Source organism: Platichthys flesus, chromosome 20 (assembly GCF_949316205.1).
Source record: "Platichthys flesus chromosome 20, fPlaFle2.1, whole genome shotgun sequence".
Classification (NCBI taxonomy): domain Eukaryota; kingdom Metazoa; phylum Chordata; class Actinopteri; order Pleuronectiformes; family Pleuronectidae; genus Platichthys; species Platichthys flesus.
The window spans coordinates 18,483,453-18,499,618 of record NC_084964.1 but is presented as its reverse complement, the minus strand read 5'-3'; the positions used below and the strand labels follow the sequence as shown (position 1 = coordinate 18,499,618).

Below are 16,166 nucleotides of genomic sequence, written 5' to 3'. Positions count from 1 at the left end.
AGTTAATTTCTGGTTATTGCCTCGATATTTCCACATTAATGGCATTTAGGTGATTGGCCGTAAAAGCAGTGCACATTTGACCAAACCTGGCACATTTGATATAAATGGATTTGATTCGACAGCTGGTAATCGGTCTGAATGAGAGGGGGGGGGGGGGGGGGGGGACCCAGACCCATCTGCGAGTGTGAATAACCTTGAGCTCGCGGATGGGTGTGGTTTCCAGGCGAGCTGCAGTCACAGTGAAGAGAGGAACTCCTGAAGGAACGATACAAAAGTGAGAAACGGAGTTGATGAAGTCTCGTTTGCATCAGATTTTCTTTTATGTGTGTTTTTGAAAAAAACTCTGCTGGTTTAAAATCGTCATGAAGTTGTATTTTATATTTTTTAAGTTTGAGCAGGCTGAACAGGGTCCTTGATAAAGATTCAAGGTTTTACAAGAAAAAGAAAGAACACAATCCAAACTGAACCCAGAGAAACGTTCAGCCTCACTGCATCGTCCGGACCATAAACCTGAAATCTGATAAACAATAAATCAAACTCCTGCCAGCGTCAGATCCTCAGAAAGGTTTCCTGATCTGCATCGCCCCCGTGCACGTCTCTCTCTTCTCGAGCAGGATGGTGGCGGGTGAAATAGTGAATTACAGACACAAACAGATCCTCGACATTTGTACCAACATGACACCGTCCTGAAACCACCAGTAACACCAGTACTGAGGATCATGTGTCCACCAGGCCTCTGCTCTGAACCCAGTTTGAAGCTAACATGCTTTTTTTTTTAGGAACATACAACAGGCATGCAATGAGTTCTGAACATGCAGCACTTCCTGTCGCAGAGCAAGAAGGAGGCGGGCCTAGAGAGGTGGCTGTTGGTGATTGGCCGGTGCCGTGAAGTGGCGTGGACCTGCTGCTCCTGGTTGGCTCCCTCTCTTCAGGTGGAGCCGAGCAGGGAGCAGTGTGGGAGGTGCCAGGAGAACTAACAGTGGAGGAGCTCTGAGGGTGATTGACAGGACAGAGGACACAGGGGGACACGTTGGACCAGCGAGCGGGGACTGAACGCACCCTTTGAGGCCGGGGAATCAAACCTGAGCGGTTCTGAACCAATTTCAAAACCATTATTATTATATTATAATTATTCTACCTGACAAACTTTGCATATATATTTTTTCTCACATATCTCCCCAAGCTATGATACAATTCAAGCTATTCATCTAATCTCTGATCTATATCTCTGATTGATAGACTATGAATAAATCTGCTCATTTGATTACATTCTTTGCTGTCTAGGCATACGACTTGTCCCCCCCCCCCGACCCGTTTACAAAAAAACATCCGCCATGACCCCCCCCCCCATCTCCAGTCGATAGTCTGAGCAGCAGAAAGCCTCTCGCCCCTGTAGACGCTCTCCAAGCTCTGTCTTTGGATATCATGCACCCCCCCTGAGCTGTACAGAGCGCCAAGCGGTCGGACCACAGTGCACAGCGACGGGTGAGCGACGCCCCCTCAGGGACGGGGTGAGGGCGGCGTCCTCTCACCCGTCAGCACGACGCCTCGCGCTAAAGGGACGGCTCCCGAAACACTATTTCATAACAGTCACGATTTTTAACAGTCTGATGTTGCATCATCTTCACGTCGTCCTGATTTCAGCTCACGGTTTCGAACATGTACAGATCTTTGTTGTTGTTGTTGTTGTTGTTGGCTGTGATTTAGTCATTTAATATTGTGAGTAGCAATCAGCTCTAAAATTACTCTCGGGAGCAGTCGACTGCCTCCACCCGAGATCTAACTCCACAGCACTCCGGCGAGGAGGAGGTGCACGGCGAGGAGGAGGAGGCGCAGGGCGAGGAGGAGGAGGCGCATGGCGAGGAGGAGGAGGCGCATGGCGAGGAGGAGGTGCACCGTGCAGGAGCGATCGATAAGGCCATCGTTCGGAACGAGGAACTAAATTGCAAAGCTTCGAGCTGCGAACCTGCGTCTCGACTCTTTTGTCTGTGGGGAAACGTTGCAGGTTTTTCCTTTTCTAATATAACCCACTCCTGCTATTCAGGTTTAATCTCCTGCAGCCCCCCCCCCCCCCCAACCTAACCCAAGCGCCTGCTTCATCTTTCACTCCTCGTTAACCTCCTGCAAACACAACTCTGAGTTACATTCGTCAAAGTTAATAATACACGTCTACGACAGGACTCTGTTTCACAGACGTCCGTCACACACTGCGGCCTCAAAGGGTGGCTCTTCAGGGGGTTGGGGGGGTGGGGGGGGGAGCGAAACAGGTCGATTCAGACATCAGCAGCACGGCAAAGCATCCACACACAAACACACAATCGAACACAAATCTCCTCACGGGCACAGGGACGCTGACATTCACGTGCACTCTCAGCTGTTCAGGTTCAATTAAAGGAAAAACCAGCGTTTAGTGTCGAAGGTGTTTGAAGCCTCGACATCTCTAAAGTGAATTCATCCTTGAGACGAGAGTTGATTCCCGACTTGAACATCCTCTACACGTGATGTTCAACAGACTCAACAGTTTTCAAACCGTCTTCCCCCCCCCCCCAAAGCGACTGATGCTCGAGCCATCTGGGCCCCGATCATTAACCCCCCCCCTCAAAGTCACTTTCCCCTCTCCACATTGGAAAACATCAGAATCTGCTCGGCTCTCTTTTCAAACACGCCTCAGAGGACGTGCGTTGCTTTCCTAATGTTCCTCCGCTCGTTAACTCAGGTTTTTCCTTTAATCTTGTCGCCCGTGGATTTCGAGCACAGCCTCGGTTTCAGCCGGGCCAACCTTCCAGAGCATCAAACGTTTTATAGTGAGTACACTGAGATGGAACAGGCCTGTGGATGGGAGGAACAAAGCCAGCCTTTGCCCCCCCCCAAGGGTGGACGGTGCCCAGCCTTGGACGGAGCCATGAACTGCTCTATGAACCAAGTGGGGGGGGGGGGGAGCTGGGTATGGCTGCTGGCTGCGAAGACCTCAGCTTCTACTAACGAGGGTTGAATTTGCTTTTTTTTGTACAATCCGGCAAGTGTGATTTATTTAGCATCACATGCACAAGCTGGGTTTTTTGACACGAAGAAGAAGATCTTAACAAATCTAACATTTGTCAAAACTAAGTTATGAGATCACCCCTTTAAATCAAATTTTTTCTGATCACAACAATGTTCAAATTGTGACTTTCTGGCGTCAAAAAAATTCAAAAGCAAATCATTTTAGTTTCAGATAGTGAGTAAAAAATTACGAAAGGTAATAAGTCAAAACTTCAATTTTTGACATAGAAAAGTCCAAATTCTGGTCATTTTAATTTACCTCTGGAAGTTTTTATTTAGTTCTTTATTAATTTTTTTTTGGCAGCAGTGGGCTTCCATACCTTGCAGCTCTGAACCCACACAGACACAACTCACAGACGCACACACATGGTTTCATTCGGGGTCGAGAAAGCAGTGAGGTCTTAGTTCTTTAAGCACGAGGTCGACTCAGAAGAACAAAAGGAACTTTGCTGATCGTTAATGGAGAAGAGGGGGAAAACAAAAGATGAGCTAACAAATGGTTTTTCATCTAAGGTTCATCATCATTTATTAGAAAATGTTCTTTTACCTGAGAGAATCCTTCAATAGCTTCCTTTACCCAGTCACAGACAGTGGTGTGTGTTTGTGTGTGTGTGCACGTGTGTGTGTGTGTGTGTGTGTGGAGTGGTTCCAGCCAGCGCTCTCATGGGAAGGTGCATTTAAAAGCATTATTGATATTATTATCATTATGTTCGCTCACTCACTTATTGCACTTCACTCGAAAGTAAATGTAAACTTCATAATTAGTCCGTTATTGTCGCTGCGACTGTTAAATCGATTTAGAAAAACTGGTGCAAAGGCATCTGGGTCTTTTTTTTATCTTTTAATTTTCATCATCAAAGGCAGGGGGGGGGGGTTCAAAGTGCTTTTTTAGTTAAGTGCTAACGTACAAGTGGGTTTTTTTTGGGGGACATTTTGTGATTAAGTAAACAAACATTTAATTGGTCGCGGTTTTAGAAAAGTTAAAGCTTCACACACATATCGCAGAAGGATTCAATTTTTAGAGGCCATCTTGGAATTGACGTTGGGAAAGATTCAAGGCACCCGGGGATGAGAGCGCGGCATCGAGTGAGAGGTGAGCAGAACCCAAACTTCACATCAACACACACATGTACACACACACACACACACACACACACACACACACACACACACACACCACTTTCTGAGCAGTTTACAAAAAACAGCACATCTCATAGATCCTTATTCTCCACAACATCCCCAGTACCCCCCCCTTACCGACCCCCGAGGACCAGCCAGTCAGTCAGCTGGTCCGGACCCCCCCCCCCCCCCCCCCCCCCCCCCCCCCCCCCCACCCCCCCCCCCCCACACACACACGAAGTAGCAAGGGTCTTCAGGTCGAGCTAAGAACCTCTGGAATTCAAATTTAACAAGCAAAAACCGGCTCGTTGTTCATCGCACTGAGTCAGCGTTTTTTGGAGGGAGTCGGGGGGGTGGGTGGGGGAGGGGATTGCATAGACATCTTGCTACTTGCATGTTTTCACAAACTACATTTGGCATGGGAGGGGAACCAACACAACCGTAAAACCAAGAAAAACATCACAGACTATCTCCAACCCTTGTCCACCTATGTGTCGACATGCGAGAAGGAACCAGGATCATGGAATCTAAGGAGGGAGGAGTTCAGAGGCTCCAGGAAGCCAGCCGCAAGAACCACACGTCCGGCTGGTGGTGGACTGGTGAAGCTCGGTTTGGGATTAGAACATCAGGAAAGCTTGTGAATGCAACTAAGGAGATTTTAGCAGGTTCCAACCAGATTCAGGTGCTTTGAGGCTTGTGATCCTGATGGTGGAGGTTAAGTGTAAACGGGGCCTTCACCCAGTTTAACCAGTTCTTAACTGGTGCTTGTTTTTCTAAACTACTTCATGTGGAGAACTGAGCGTGTGAGTTGCTGCGGCCCGGCTTCTTGGAGGCTGTGGGCTTGTGGACAAATGGGGGGGGACTCTTCCAACTCCACTGTGGGTGTGCAGCAGCCATGTTGGTCACATTGACGCCAAATAATGATCCAGCCGCGTGTTCTACTCATATCTCCATCTTCCATCTTCCACCTCCCACAGAAACACACAAATAAAGCCCAAAGCGGCTGCTGGCCACACCCACATGACTAGTTTGGAAAATCGGACTCCATAGGGTGAACACACACACACACACACACACACACACAAAACACACACAATGTCTAGCGTGTGATGATATGAGGGATACAAATATCTCTCTGCAAACAAGAGGAGGCACAGGGTTTATGATTAATATCATGGAGCACTTCTGAATATGGATCTGCATGCATGTGAGAGTGCACACACACAAACATAAGAAGCATTACACATTACTTTGCTTCCCCCCCCCATCTCGTACATGACAGTGGGACGGGGCCGGGGTAAGTTTCCTTTTGCGATAGAATCTCGAGTGTTGTATGTTCTTGTATTTACATCCTTGGTTATGGCCCAAAAAAAATAAAAAATGCACAATAATGAAAATAAAAAAACAGAACAGAAAAAAAAACATACAAAAATACATAACATAGTATTGCACCTTGCAGGCGGGCAATATATATTCTCAGTTTCTCGTTGGTTGTAACCTCGATGTGACACCACTATTCTTTCTGCTGGTGTGTGGAAGGTAGGTTGTGGGTGCCGGGCTCAGGTCCCAGCCCCTCTCCTGTCAGCTACATTCAATACCATAAAACACTCAGCCAGGACAGAAGGCTCCGCCCCTCCGGCTCCGGGCCATTCACATTTTGAGTTTACCGTCTGTAGACGTCAGGCTGTAGACGAGCTCGGGTCGGGGGACCGGCTCTCAGGGACATTTCCCTCCTGGTTTTTTTTTTGCGTTGCATCTCCTGTCGTCTCTGAGAAACCAAATCACTAAGATAGAGGGCGCCGGCACCGGGGGGGGGCGGGTACCTTCTGCAACTTTACTGATGCGTACACACAAGCACATATTATCTTAAACATATACATTTTTTGTATTTTTTTTTTAAAATCTATATATGCATCGGCTGACCTTTCACATGTGCCTGCAAAATATGACTCCTCCCGAGATCCTTTGAGTTTTGTGTTGAGTGAGGTATGACAAGATTGTGTTTCTTTTTTATACATTTTTTTTTTTTGTAATTTTTTTTGTCTTTTGTCGTATTTTCAGTTTCCGTTGTTGCATTATTTTTTCCTGTTTGTGTATTTTTTTTATTCTCCAAAGTTGTATATCATAAAAAAAACAAACACATATATAAAAAAAGAAATATTCCTGTTTTTGTGCGGTTGTAAATTCCTCCTGATAAGAGGGGACGGACAACTGGACAGACGCACAAACAGACACACACAGATCAGTTGGCTTATCAACACAACCTATAGATGTGAAAAAGAAGTGACATATTCTCTATGTTACACTGCACGCATGGTCAAAAAGTGACTACAGCTGTTTTTTTTCTTTCCTCTTGTACACAGAGCAGTTTAAGCGTCAACAAAACCAACAGAAAAATAAGAAAATGATAAAAAAAAAAAATTCAAAGAAAAAAAAAGCTCCAATAATTTTATTCAGGAGTCTTTTTTTTTTTAAAGTCATCTCTTTTCGTTTTTGTTTTTATGGATTTATAATCATTTCATATATTTTTTGTCTTTATCTCGATCAGACTCAGAATGTAAAGCAGCATTGTGACCCCCCCCGACGGTCACACACACACACACACACACCCAGTCAGCTCGTGAGAAGAGAGGAGCTCAGAGTTTCTTTTCCTCAGTTCTTTTACAAAGATGTGTTGGAAACTCCAAACCTGCAAACCCCCGGGTCGGACCTCTTCCTGGTCCTCGGAGGTTATCCTTTTCATGAGGGAGCTGAGGGGGGGGGGGGGGGGGGCGTTTGGCGTGGTCAGCTGGCACAGGAGCGAGGGCTAATGTGGGGGCTGCCCTGAGGGGGGGGGGCGGCCGTACGTATTCCTGCATCGCTGCCTCCCCCCCCCCTTCACTCCGAGTGTTCGATAGCATCGTCCCTGCAGCCGGCCACATCGCCCTCTCTCGCCCGTGTCACTGATGGCAGTGGGGGGTCGACGCCCCCAGCTTTTTGTTTCCTGTCCCACGTTTTTATTTTATCTTTCTTCTTCTCACATTCTCTTCCAAGTCTCTCGCTCCTGTTCGCCGCTGCTTTGCCGTTCACATTCATTCGGTGGCGCCGCTCTACAGGGCAGGTATGGCCAGGCCTTGTCTCACAAGGGGGAGGCCACGATCCCAATTTGGTGTCAATGGTTCTGGGCCCGAACTGGGGACGATGGCTAGGGTGGTGCTTAGGGAAGAGGAGAAGGGAGAGGAGGCTGTTTGAAGGAGGGCGCCGAATTGTGAGAAGTCACCGGGCTGACTCTTTGCTGCAGGACGGGGGGGGGGGGGGGGCTAAGTGCTACACTGCCCTTCCTTCTCTACTACACAGGGATCTCTCTCCATCCCTGGCTGGGTGAGGGGGTGAGGGTCTAATACTGACAACAAGACAGGTTTGGGACTGAGCCCACTGCAACTGCCAGCCTCTGTTACACAGAGCAGGTCAGATAAACCCATCTGGGGTCACGAATGTGTAAACCCAACGAGGGACACCGGTTCAACTTTGACGAGTAAGGGGGGGGGGGGGGGGGCCTAAAGGGGGGCGGACCGCTGCAGTAGTGCAAAAAACTCCCACCAGCCTGGCTAGGTGGGGGCCGTTATAACGGTCAGTCAGAGCTAGGCTCCAGAGAGAGCACGATGGTGGGCTAAGAGTGAGGTGGGGTGGGACGGGGCAGGGGCTGGATGAAGTGCTTGAGGGGGGGGGGTTCTGCTTTCGCCCCACCAGCTCTGCTCCAGACAGGGGAAGCAGCTGGGCCTCGGCCATCCTGCTACACGTTCCTCTGCTCAGGTTCTTCTGGGGGGGGTGCACGTCCACCCGTCCTGTACACGTGCCCAGTATGAACTACTGCTTGAGTATAAAATTGATTTTCATTAGTCTCTCTCTCTCTCCCGGTGCTCGTTCTCTTCTTGCGAGAGTGGTAATCCCAGTTAGATTTGGCTTGGCCTCAGAATTGGAATGAACAGAGTGGGCTTTTTAAAAATCAAATAGACATTCTCCAATGGTCATTTGGCTTAAAACACTATGAAACCTGCCATGGGAAGAAGTCACGAGATATTTTCTGAGCATCGGTGAAGTGCGGTGGACTCAAAGAGCAGGGGAGCGTCTTCTGAAGAGGCTCCGTCTCAGTCGAGGACATCTCGTCTTCTTACGGTCCATGGACATATCCCTCCTGATCCGATGGCAGCAATCATATGTGTAATTTGGAAGATCGCCATGTTGCAGACAGAAGCTGCCCTTTCTCTGCACGCTAATTCAACGGACGCGGCCGCCACTGGTTTCCAGTCACTCTGGGATCTCTCCTCTTCCCACTGGGACGGGGCGTCAGCTGGGCTGAACATCCACGCTGTCCTCCGTCGCTCCTGTGAGTTCGATTCCGCTTCCACAGAAATGAGTAAAATCCAAATCTCAAAAAGATGACACTTGGTCCCCTATAACAAAAAACGCGGTGAGATGGGAACCAATCCCTGGAGCCGGTGACCCCTCCCAGGGGGATGGCTGGCCCTCCTGTCTTCAGTGGCATTTCATTTCAACCAAGTGAGAGCACTGAGGGTGTGTGTGTATATGCTGTGAGTGTTTTGTCTCTCCATGACTACAAGTGTGCGCCTACACAAAGATCCTGCACATCTGCGTGTTAAACTACAACTGCGCCAACTTGGATGGGTTGTGTGTCTGTGTGTGGGCTGTGGGCGGCGGCCCTGTGTCCACAGAGGTGAGGTAGTGCCTGAAACCACAGGGGCAGTATTGCTGCACCAGCCTGGGTGTGTGTCCACATTGAGGTAAATGGTAGCCTTCTTGGCATTTGCCTGCTCTCAGTGTCGCCCCATGGTAAAAAAAGGCAAATGTGTATGGAAGCCTGGAGGGGCCACACTGAGCTGAGTCCGTGAGGAGAGGACTCGGTACAAACCCTGCAGGTCAGGGCTGAGTATCCACACTGCCGCGCAGTGCATACAGTAAAATGAGGCATTCACGTTACTCTGAGGTGATGTTGTCTGTTTTATGTACATGTGTTTGTGTGAGTGTGAGAGATAGAGAGAGAGAGAGAGGAGGAGAGAGAGAAAGAGAGAGAGAAATTGTGTTTGTGTGTGTGTGTGTGTGTGTATAAGATGAGCTTTGCCGTCCTGCTGGTGGCTGCTGCTGCTTTTCAAATCCTCCTTGGAGGCTTCGTTTGGGAGATTTACTTCTGACCTCTGGCCCTGAATCTACAGTCCAGCTATTAAATCCCTGCTCCTCCCTCCTCTCAGCTGCCAAGTGTCCCTCTCTTCCTCCTCCTCTTCCTCTGCTCCTTTCTCTCTTTCCCTCAATGCAGTAACTCCTTGGAGAGAGAAGGGCTTAATTGTGATTCATAAGATGCTGGGCTGCTGGCACAAGCAGCGCGGGCAGTGACTAGGCAAGTCTGCTCGTGTGTGTGTGTGTGTGTGTGTGTGTGTGTAGGTGTGTGTGTGTGTGTACTGTATGTCACAGGAGCCGGTCCAATGACAAAATGAAGGTAGATATGGAGCCATGGTTCTCAAAGGTAGACAACGCATTTTCATAAAACTGGAGTAGCCTTGTATAAATATAGCACCGAGTGGGATCTAAGAAGAAGTCGCTCCAGAAGCGTCTGTGACGGCTCAGATTGATTTGAGGAATTGACAAAAAAGAAGATCTGGTAGCTTCACTACAGCCGATATTCACCAGAGTCATCAAACATCTACTGATATTTCAATGTGCAGTGTTTGCTGATTGTGTGTGTGTGTGTGTGTCTGTGTGTGTGTGTGTGTGTGTGCCTGCGAGTGATAAGATGTCACTGTTGATCATGTTTTCTTAATTACAGCTTTAACACTTGTTCATAAATAATACTGAGAGGTGCTGGCCAGCGGTGAAGCTGGAGACTGAGGCTCCGAGACGAGTAGATCTGTGACCGCTACAAAAACCAGAGAGGGGGAGCGGACCCCTGCAAAGAGCCCTGCTCTGAGGAACCGAGGTGGAACAGGCTGCGGCGTGTGTGTCTGTGTGTGTGTGTGTGTGTATAAGTTCGTGCACATGTATTTAGTATATCTGTGTGTGTGTGTGTCTTGGCAAATGGCTACAACTCTTGCTAGATAAGACATCGTGCTCAGACAGAAGGGCCCCCACACGGATTTCCAAACAGGGGGAAGTAGAGGGAGGGGATCGAGGTGGAGGAGAGGGCGTTCAAAAAACAAAATCCTTTGTTTGCTTTGACTCTCCTGATGCTGGTGTGTTGTTTTCTGTTTCCATTGTTTCCAGTTTGTTTTAAATCACATATGTGACGTGGGAGAAATGCAGCTTCCTGCCGAGAGGGCGCTCCCTCCCTCCATCCTTCCCCGTGAAAAAAACGACAGACGACCGTTCCCATCTCCCATTTTTCTCCCCGACTTCCTCTTCCCTTTGCACGGTGGCAACTGTGTGTTCACACCTCCTGGTCCTCGAAGACCTCCAGGAAGAGCGGAGGGAAGAGCTCGTTGGGACACTCCACCTTCATGTGAAGGAAGCGGCTGGCGTGGCACGCCCCGATCATCCGCAGGTCCGTCACCTTCATCAGGAGCTTGGGCCAGAAGTGGGGAATGTTGTGCTTGCGGTAGTTGATGTAGTGCTCGAACGCCAGCAGGTAGGTCTCCTGGCACTTCTCGATCTTGTCCACGCAGGTCAGGCCGGAGCGGTCTGTTGGGGGGGGGAGGGGGGAAGCAGAGGATGGGGTGAGTGATGGTGAAGAGGAGAGGAGGAAAAGATCAGAGGAAGTGGAGGGTCATGAGGAAGATATGGAGGAGGAGCAGAGAAGAGGTGGAGCAACCGAGGAGGGGGAGAAATTGAAAATGAGAGGAGAACAACACTAACAACTAAATATGAAAAGGATGAACAATTTCATTTCTGTAAAATTCTACAAAAAACAACTTAAATTGTAAAGAATTATCGAGATTATTCATTCGATTATATATATTTCTTATATTCAACAGCCTCTCTACATCGCTTCACCTCCGCTCTGAATAAAAAAGACGTTTTCTATTTGCATTCGTTGCTTTAATTCACATCCAGGAGCAGATCACGTGACACTGCTGAATCCACAAAGTCTCACGCCAGAGCTTTGACTGTAACTGTCTGAGAGTCGAGGGCTTTTTAATAACGTGAAGGATTGAGCTGAATATGTATGTGTGCGCTTTTATCTTCAGGCCATTATTACATCCTGATTCACAATAGGCTACAATATATATTCCGGGAGGCGCAGTGGGTAATCACCGGGAATATTAAGTGTCGTGAAATTGTGTCTCCAAGGGCACTGCAGACTGAAATTTACATTTACATTACATTAGTCTCAAACTCCTGCACTTCCAGTGTTATTAGCAGCCGCCGCAGAGCGAGGGCGCCGGCGAGCCCGAGACGCACAGTCATGAATTTCTTTAAATCAATAACGAACCTGAGCTCATGAGCAGCACGGCCTGCAGCAGCGCCACCTCCGTGTCGTCCAGGTTGAACTGGGCCAGGCTCTTCCCCAGGTCGAAGATGGCGTCCGACACCACGCCCAGGCCGCCGTTCTTCAGCTGCTCGCGCTTCACGGCCATCTCGCCGCTCAGCGTCAGCGTCTCGCTCTCCGGGTCGTAGCGCATGGCGGCGCGCAGCGACATGATCTCCATGCAGCAGCCCTTCAACAGGATGATCTGGTCCTCACAAGGCAGCTGCTGGTCGGAGAGGACAGGTCTTTAACTACCAGTTCACGCCATCAGCAAACTGTATGCACCGTGATTCAAGGTCAAATCTGGGTTGTGAAAATATTTATATATAAAGTGCATTTATAATTACCTTGACCAGTTTACAGTAGTCCCATTCTACACACAGATTCTACACACAGCTCATTTTCTCACACACCATTCATACACAGTCGGCACAAGTATCTGGGGGGGGGGGGGGGGGCTGAAGGAGCCGCCGGTGATTGAACCAGCAACCTTTGGATAAGTGGACGACCTTCTCTACCTCCTGAACCACCGCTGATATAATCACAAACTTCTCTTTTATTTTAGATCTATGGCAACAGCTCTAGAATAACAGGACGGAAAACCAGTAAAGAAGGATGAACTGGGTATTTTAGATTTGATCAATTTGAAATCTAATTCTGCTTCTTCTCATCTTTATAGTTGAAGCGTCAATAATATTTTTTATTTGTGCATTAACTGACATTATTGCCTTTGCATAAAAATATAACCAGAGAGAGAAATTTAATTCAATTTGACTGGAAAAATTGAAATAAATAAATAAAACAATCCCAGTTATGACAGTTTGAAGATCTCGAACCAGGAGCAGCTCTCGCCATCCGACCTCCTGGGCTCACTCCTGTTGATGTACTGTATGACTGATCACCGGTCAGCGGCGGTTTACTGGAAGACTCGAGCTGCGTTGCCGTAAGTTGCAATAAATCATAATTAGTCTCAGAAAAAAGAAAAGCAGACGTCCAGTGGAGAGGAAGTGAGAAGGAACATGAGGACGGGGGGGGGGGGGTGAAAGGAGTCAGACGGTTTCTTCTCCTCCGCTGATGAACTCAGATCTGCACTAACACACCTGATTAACATGGATATTAGAATCTGGGTGTTGAATCCCGTCTGATTAAATCTGCAGACTCTGGCGTGCTGAATTAAATCTCACCTAATGCAAGATGGTTTCTTATTCCGCTGCTCTCGACTAACGAGTAGATTAATTGGCATTCACCGGCTTTATTTGTCTTGTAAATTTGTACCTGGAGGGCAGGCTTAGAGTAAATGCTTATCATGCAATTACTGCTGCATCAATTTGCTGCAAAAAAAAAAGAAAAGAGAAATAGATTTATTTTTAGTGGCTCGATGAGTGGCGCCTTTGTTTCGGTGCATTCTTATCAGCAATTCACTGCAGCGGCATCGAGTGCGTGTAACAGGTTCTCGCCCTCCATCTCCTGCATCAGATTAAAAAGGCCTCTTTCATAATGTAATTTATTATATTTTGAATAAAAGATAACATTAAACCGGGTGAGTGATTATCCTCCTCGGTGTCTGGAATACTAACACTTTATCCTTATCTGCGCCTGTTGAGTTCTTCGAAGTCGGGAATTAATAAAACTTCCCGCCGCGTAAAGGAGGAATTTATTATGGTTTACGCTCGGATTTGAAAAGTGGCATCCATCATAAGTGTGAGATTCTTTACAGCGAGGGAACAAACCTGGATTACGTTTACTTTAAAATATGCCGATTGCAAAAGTACAGAGCGTCTGCTGCGTTCACAATTTAGCAAAACACGGTGATGGATTACAGCTACGACTTCTGTGTTCCTGTAATTCATTACACGGCAGACTCCCCCCCCCACACACACACACACAGACACACACACACAAAGACACACGAGACAATAACTCTTCATTCCCTGATAATTGTCCAATCACACAATGACTCATTACAAGCAGCGGGGACAAGAAAACATAATCACATGTTGCTGGTAAATCAAACTGGAGCGGGAGTTCCTCTCCGACTGTCAACACCAACAACCCAGTTGTCCCGGTTGAGTTAAGTATACTGGTCACAAGTCACATAGCACAGTGAAATGACTAATCACACGACACACACTGACCTCCTGGAACACACTGTGGCTGTTTCGGCCGCTGTCTGTGGTTCCTAACGAGCATTGACCTCCGCTCACCTCAGAGAACATGGGCAGTTTTTTGGCAAAGTCGACGACGCGGGTGATGGCGGGGGTGATGATCTTGGTGAACTCGCTGAAGGCCTCCAGGTCCACCTTGTCTCCGTCCGACGTGGGCGTGACCGGGGACTGGCCGATTTTGTCTGGCTGCGTGGGAAAATAAACACGGCAGGAACGATTAGATCACAGCGGAAAATCAGAAAAAGGAAAGTTGGATAAGTTTGTGTAGACAAAGCCTGAAGTGTCTCATTCCCTCTGAGCCCCAGAGCTGCACTTCTGAAGACATACATGAGCGACAAGGTTGTTTATCTTGAGTTAAACACACAGACACACACAGACACACACTCAAACCATCCTGCTGCCAAAAATTACATATATGGACGACATGACAGCTTCTCAAAAGTGAAGCCAAATCGTCTCGATCGCCCCCTGGTGGTCGGTTTCAGTATAAGCCATTAACCCTGCCTTCCATCCACCGAGTTCGGCTGAGTTTGTATCTGGGATAGTTAGATTTAATTTCTTGACAGTGTTACACAGTTTTTTAAACATTATACAATCTATGACCGATCTGTCTCGAGCTGAAAACAGCCCCACATCCTCTCACGGGCTGAAGACCGGGGTCATCTGGCCGCTTATCTTTCTCAAAATTCTCCTCGATACGGGAAACAACTACATCATCCAAGCTTTTGCTGGGAATTAGTCATTTTAAGGACGATGCTCTACTTAAACAAATCCCCCCCGAGGCAATAAAAGCCGGAGCATCTTCGATCATGATCCCCTGACAAACCGTCTTCCTGCTTTTAAAGACATTTTCATAATACACTTCTTTCACTTCAATAAAAACTGGGAAAAATGGAGAAACCTTTCGACCGGAGACAAAAGAGAAGAACCAAGTTGGAACAACACAGTGCATTAGCACAAGCTGCAGTTGAATTGAAGAGCATAAAAGAATAAAATAAGATTAGAGAGGAATCGATAAGAGTGGTGTGGGGCTCAGAGCCGAATAAAGCAGAGGAAACAACACAGTTTTAAATGAGTTTGGACCCTTTCTGCTCCCTCTCACAGAGCGCTCACTTGCCTTGGGAGACAAATTAAAACCAATTTATCAGATAAGGACGGCAGATTGTGCTGCGTGAAAGGAATGGGACATGTCACCAGACGGATGGTTCTTACTTAGTGGAGGACTGCGAGCGAGGAACTACCGACCAGTAGCAATAGAGATCAGACCATAATAAATATGTTTACAGACTTGGCCGTGACTATGAAAAATATTGTTTCGCGCTCGGCTGAGTAAAGTGTGTGTCAAGGCCGGAGTCGTTTGTTCAGAATGAGATAAAAAGTGTAAAGAATAATGACCTCACACGAGGAACAGCCAATCATAACGCAGAGAGGAACAGAACTCCAGTTCCAATTACAGGCATTTGAAATAATTGTGATAATGACTCTGATGGTCTGCGACTCCGGCCAATAAAAACATGGGCTTCACTGGTGGAGGTCAGTGGCTTCTTTAATTCCAGGGCTGAGAAGACAGCTGGCCGCGGGGGGGGGGGGGGGGGGGAGAGAGAGCAGCTGAGGTTCAGAGCTGCTGAGATCCTGCCACGTTCCCGAGTGGAGCGGAGAAGCATCCACACAAACCAGGAGACGGTGCAGGTTCAGGAGCCATAACTGGCACCGATCAGGGAGGAGGAGGAGGAGGAGGAGGAGGAGGAGGAGATGGAGCCTCTAACACATTCTCTCAGTTACCTCCAGTGGCGTTCAGCCCGCGAGAGGGTTTAGGTTTTTTTATTTGTGCAGAGCTCACGATGTAATAACGTTTCTGTCTCATCGGTAAGTGATGACAGAACTGAAATCCAGCCTCTGTTTCCAGTAACTCGCTCTCTTTCCCCCGCAGAGAGAGAGGGGGGGGGGGGGGGGGTGCACGGTAAGGAGTCCGGATCCACCATGACACTGATTCTGGAAACAGATGTCGCTGATTAATTTGATTTAATGTAATTTTGTAAATGGAATCGCTCCATTGCAGTCGGGTGGCGGCAGAAATCTCAGTGACAGACATTTCACATGAGACCAGAACTATCTGGACACCATGCAGTCTGCTGAGCCCGGCCCTTTAAAGCAACACCCATGTGACAGCGCCCCCTGCAGCCCACACATGGTGATTCATTCTGCTGGGCTCAGTGTCCCAGTGATGAAGTGGTAGTGAAACTCAACTGAACGGAGGATATTACCCATGATCCCTAGCGGTTTCCTGCTGAATATTGGAGATAAACTCTGTTTTTTTAATAACTTCCGAGTCTATTTAACTGATCCTAACTCGTCTAAATGAAAGATCCTTTGACCGTCCTCTGTCT

General features: G+C 47.9%; 1 protein-coding gene across 1 annotated transcript in view; it reads right to left on the bottom strand.

Annotated features, from left to right (window-relative positions):
- Positions 1 to 6,336: 6,336 nt before the first annotated feature.
- LOC133976016 (thyroid hormone receptor alpha-B) overlaps positions 6,337 to 16,166 on the bottom strand; it is a gene marked incomplete in the record, with an annotated part of 30,686 nt that continues 20,856 nt past the window's right edge. Inside the window, 3 exon segments of the mRNA XM_062414086.1 lie at positions 6,337 to 10,827; positions 11,579 to 11,837; positions 13,750 to 13,965. Of these exon segments, the coding sequence (XP_062270070.1) occupies positions 10,577 to 10,827; positions 11,579 to 11,837; positions 13,750 to 13,965 (726 nt within the window).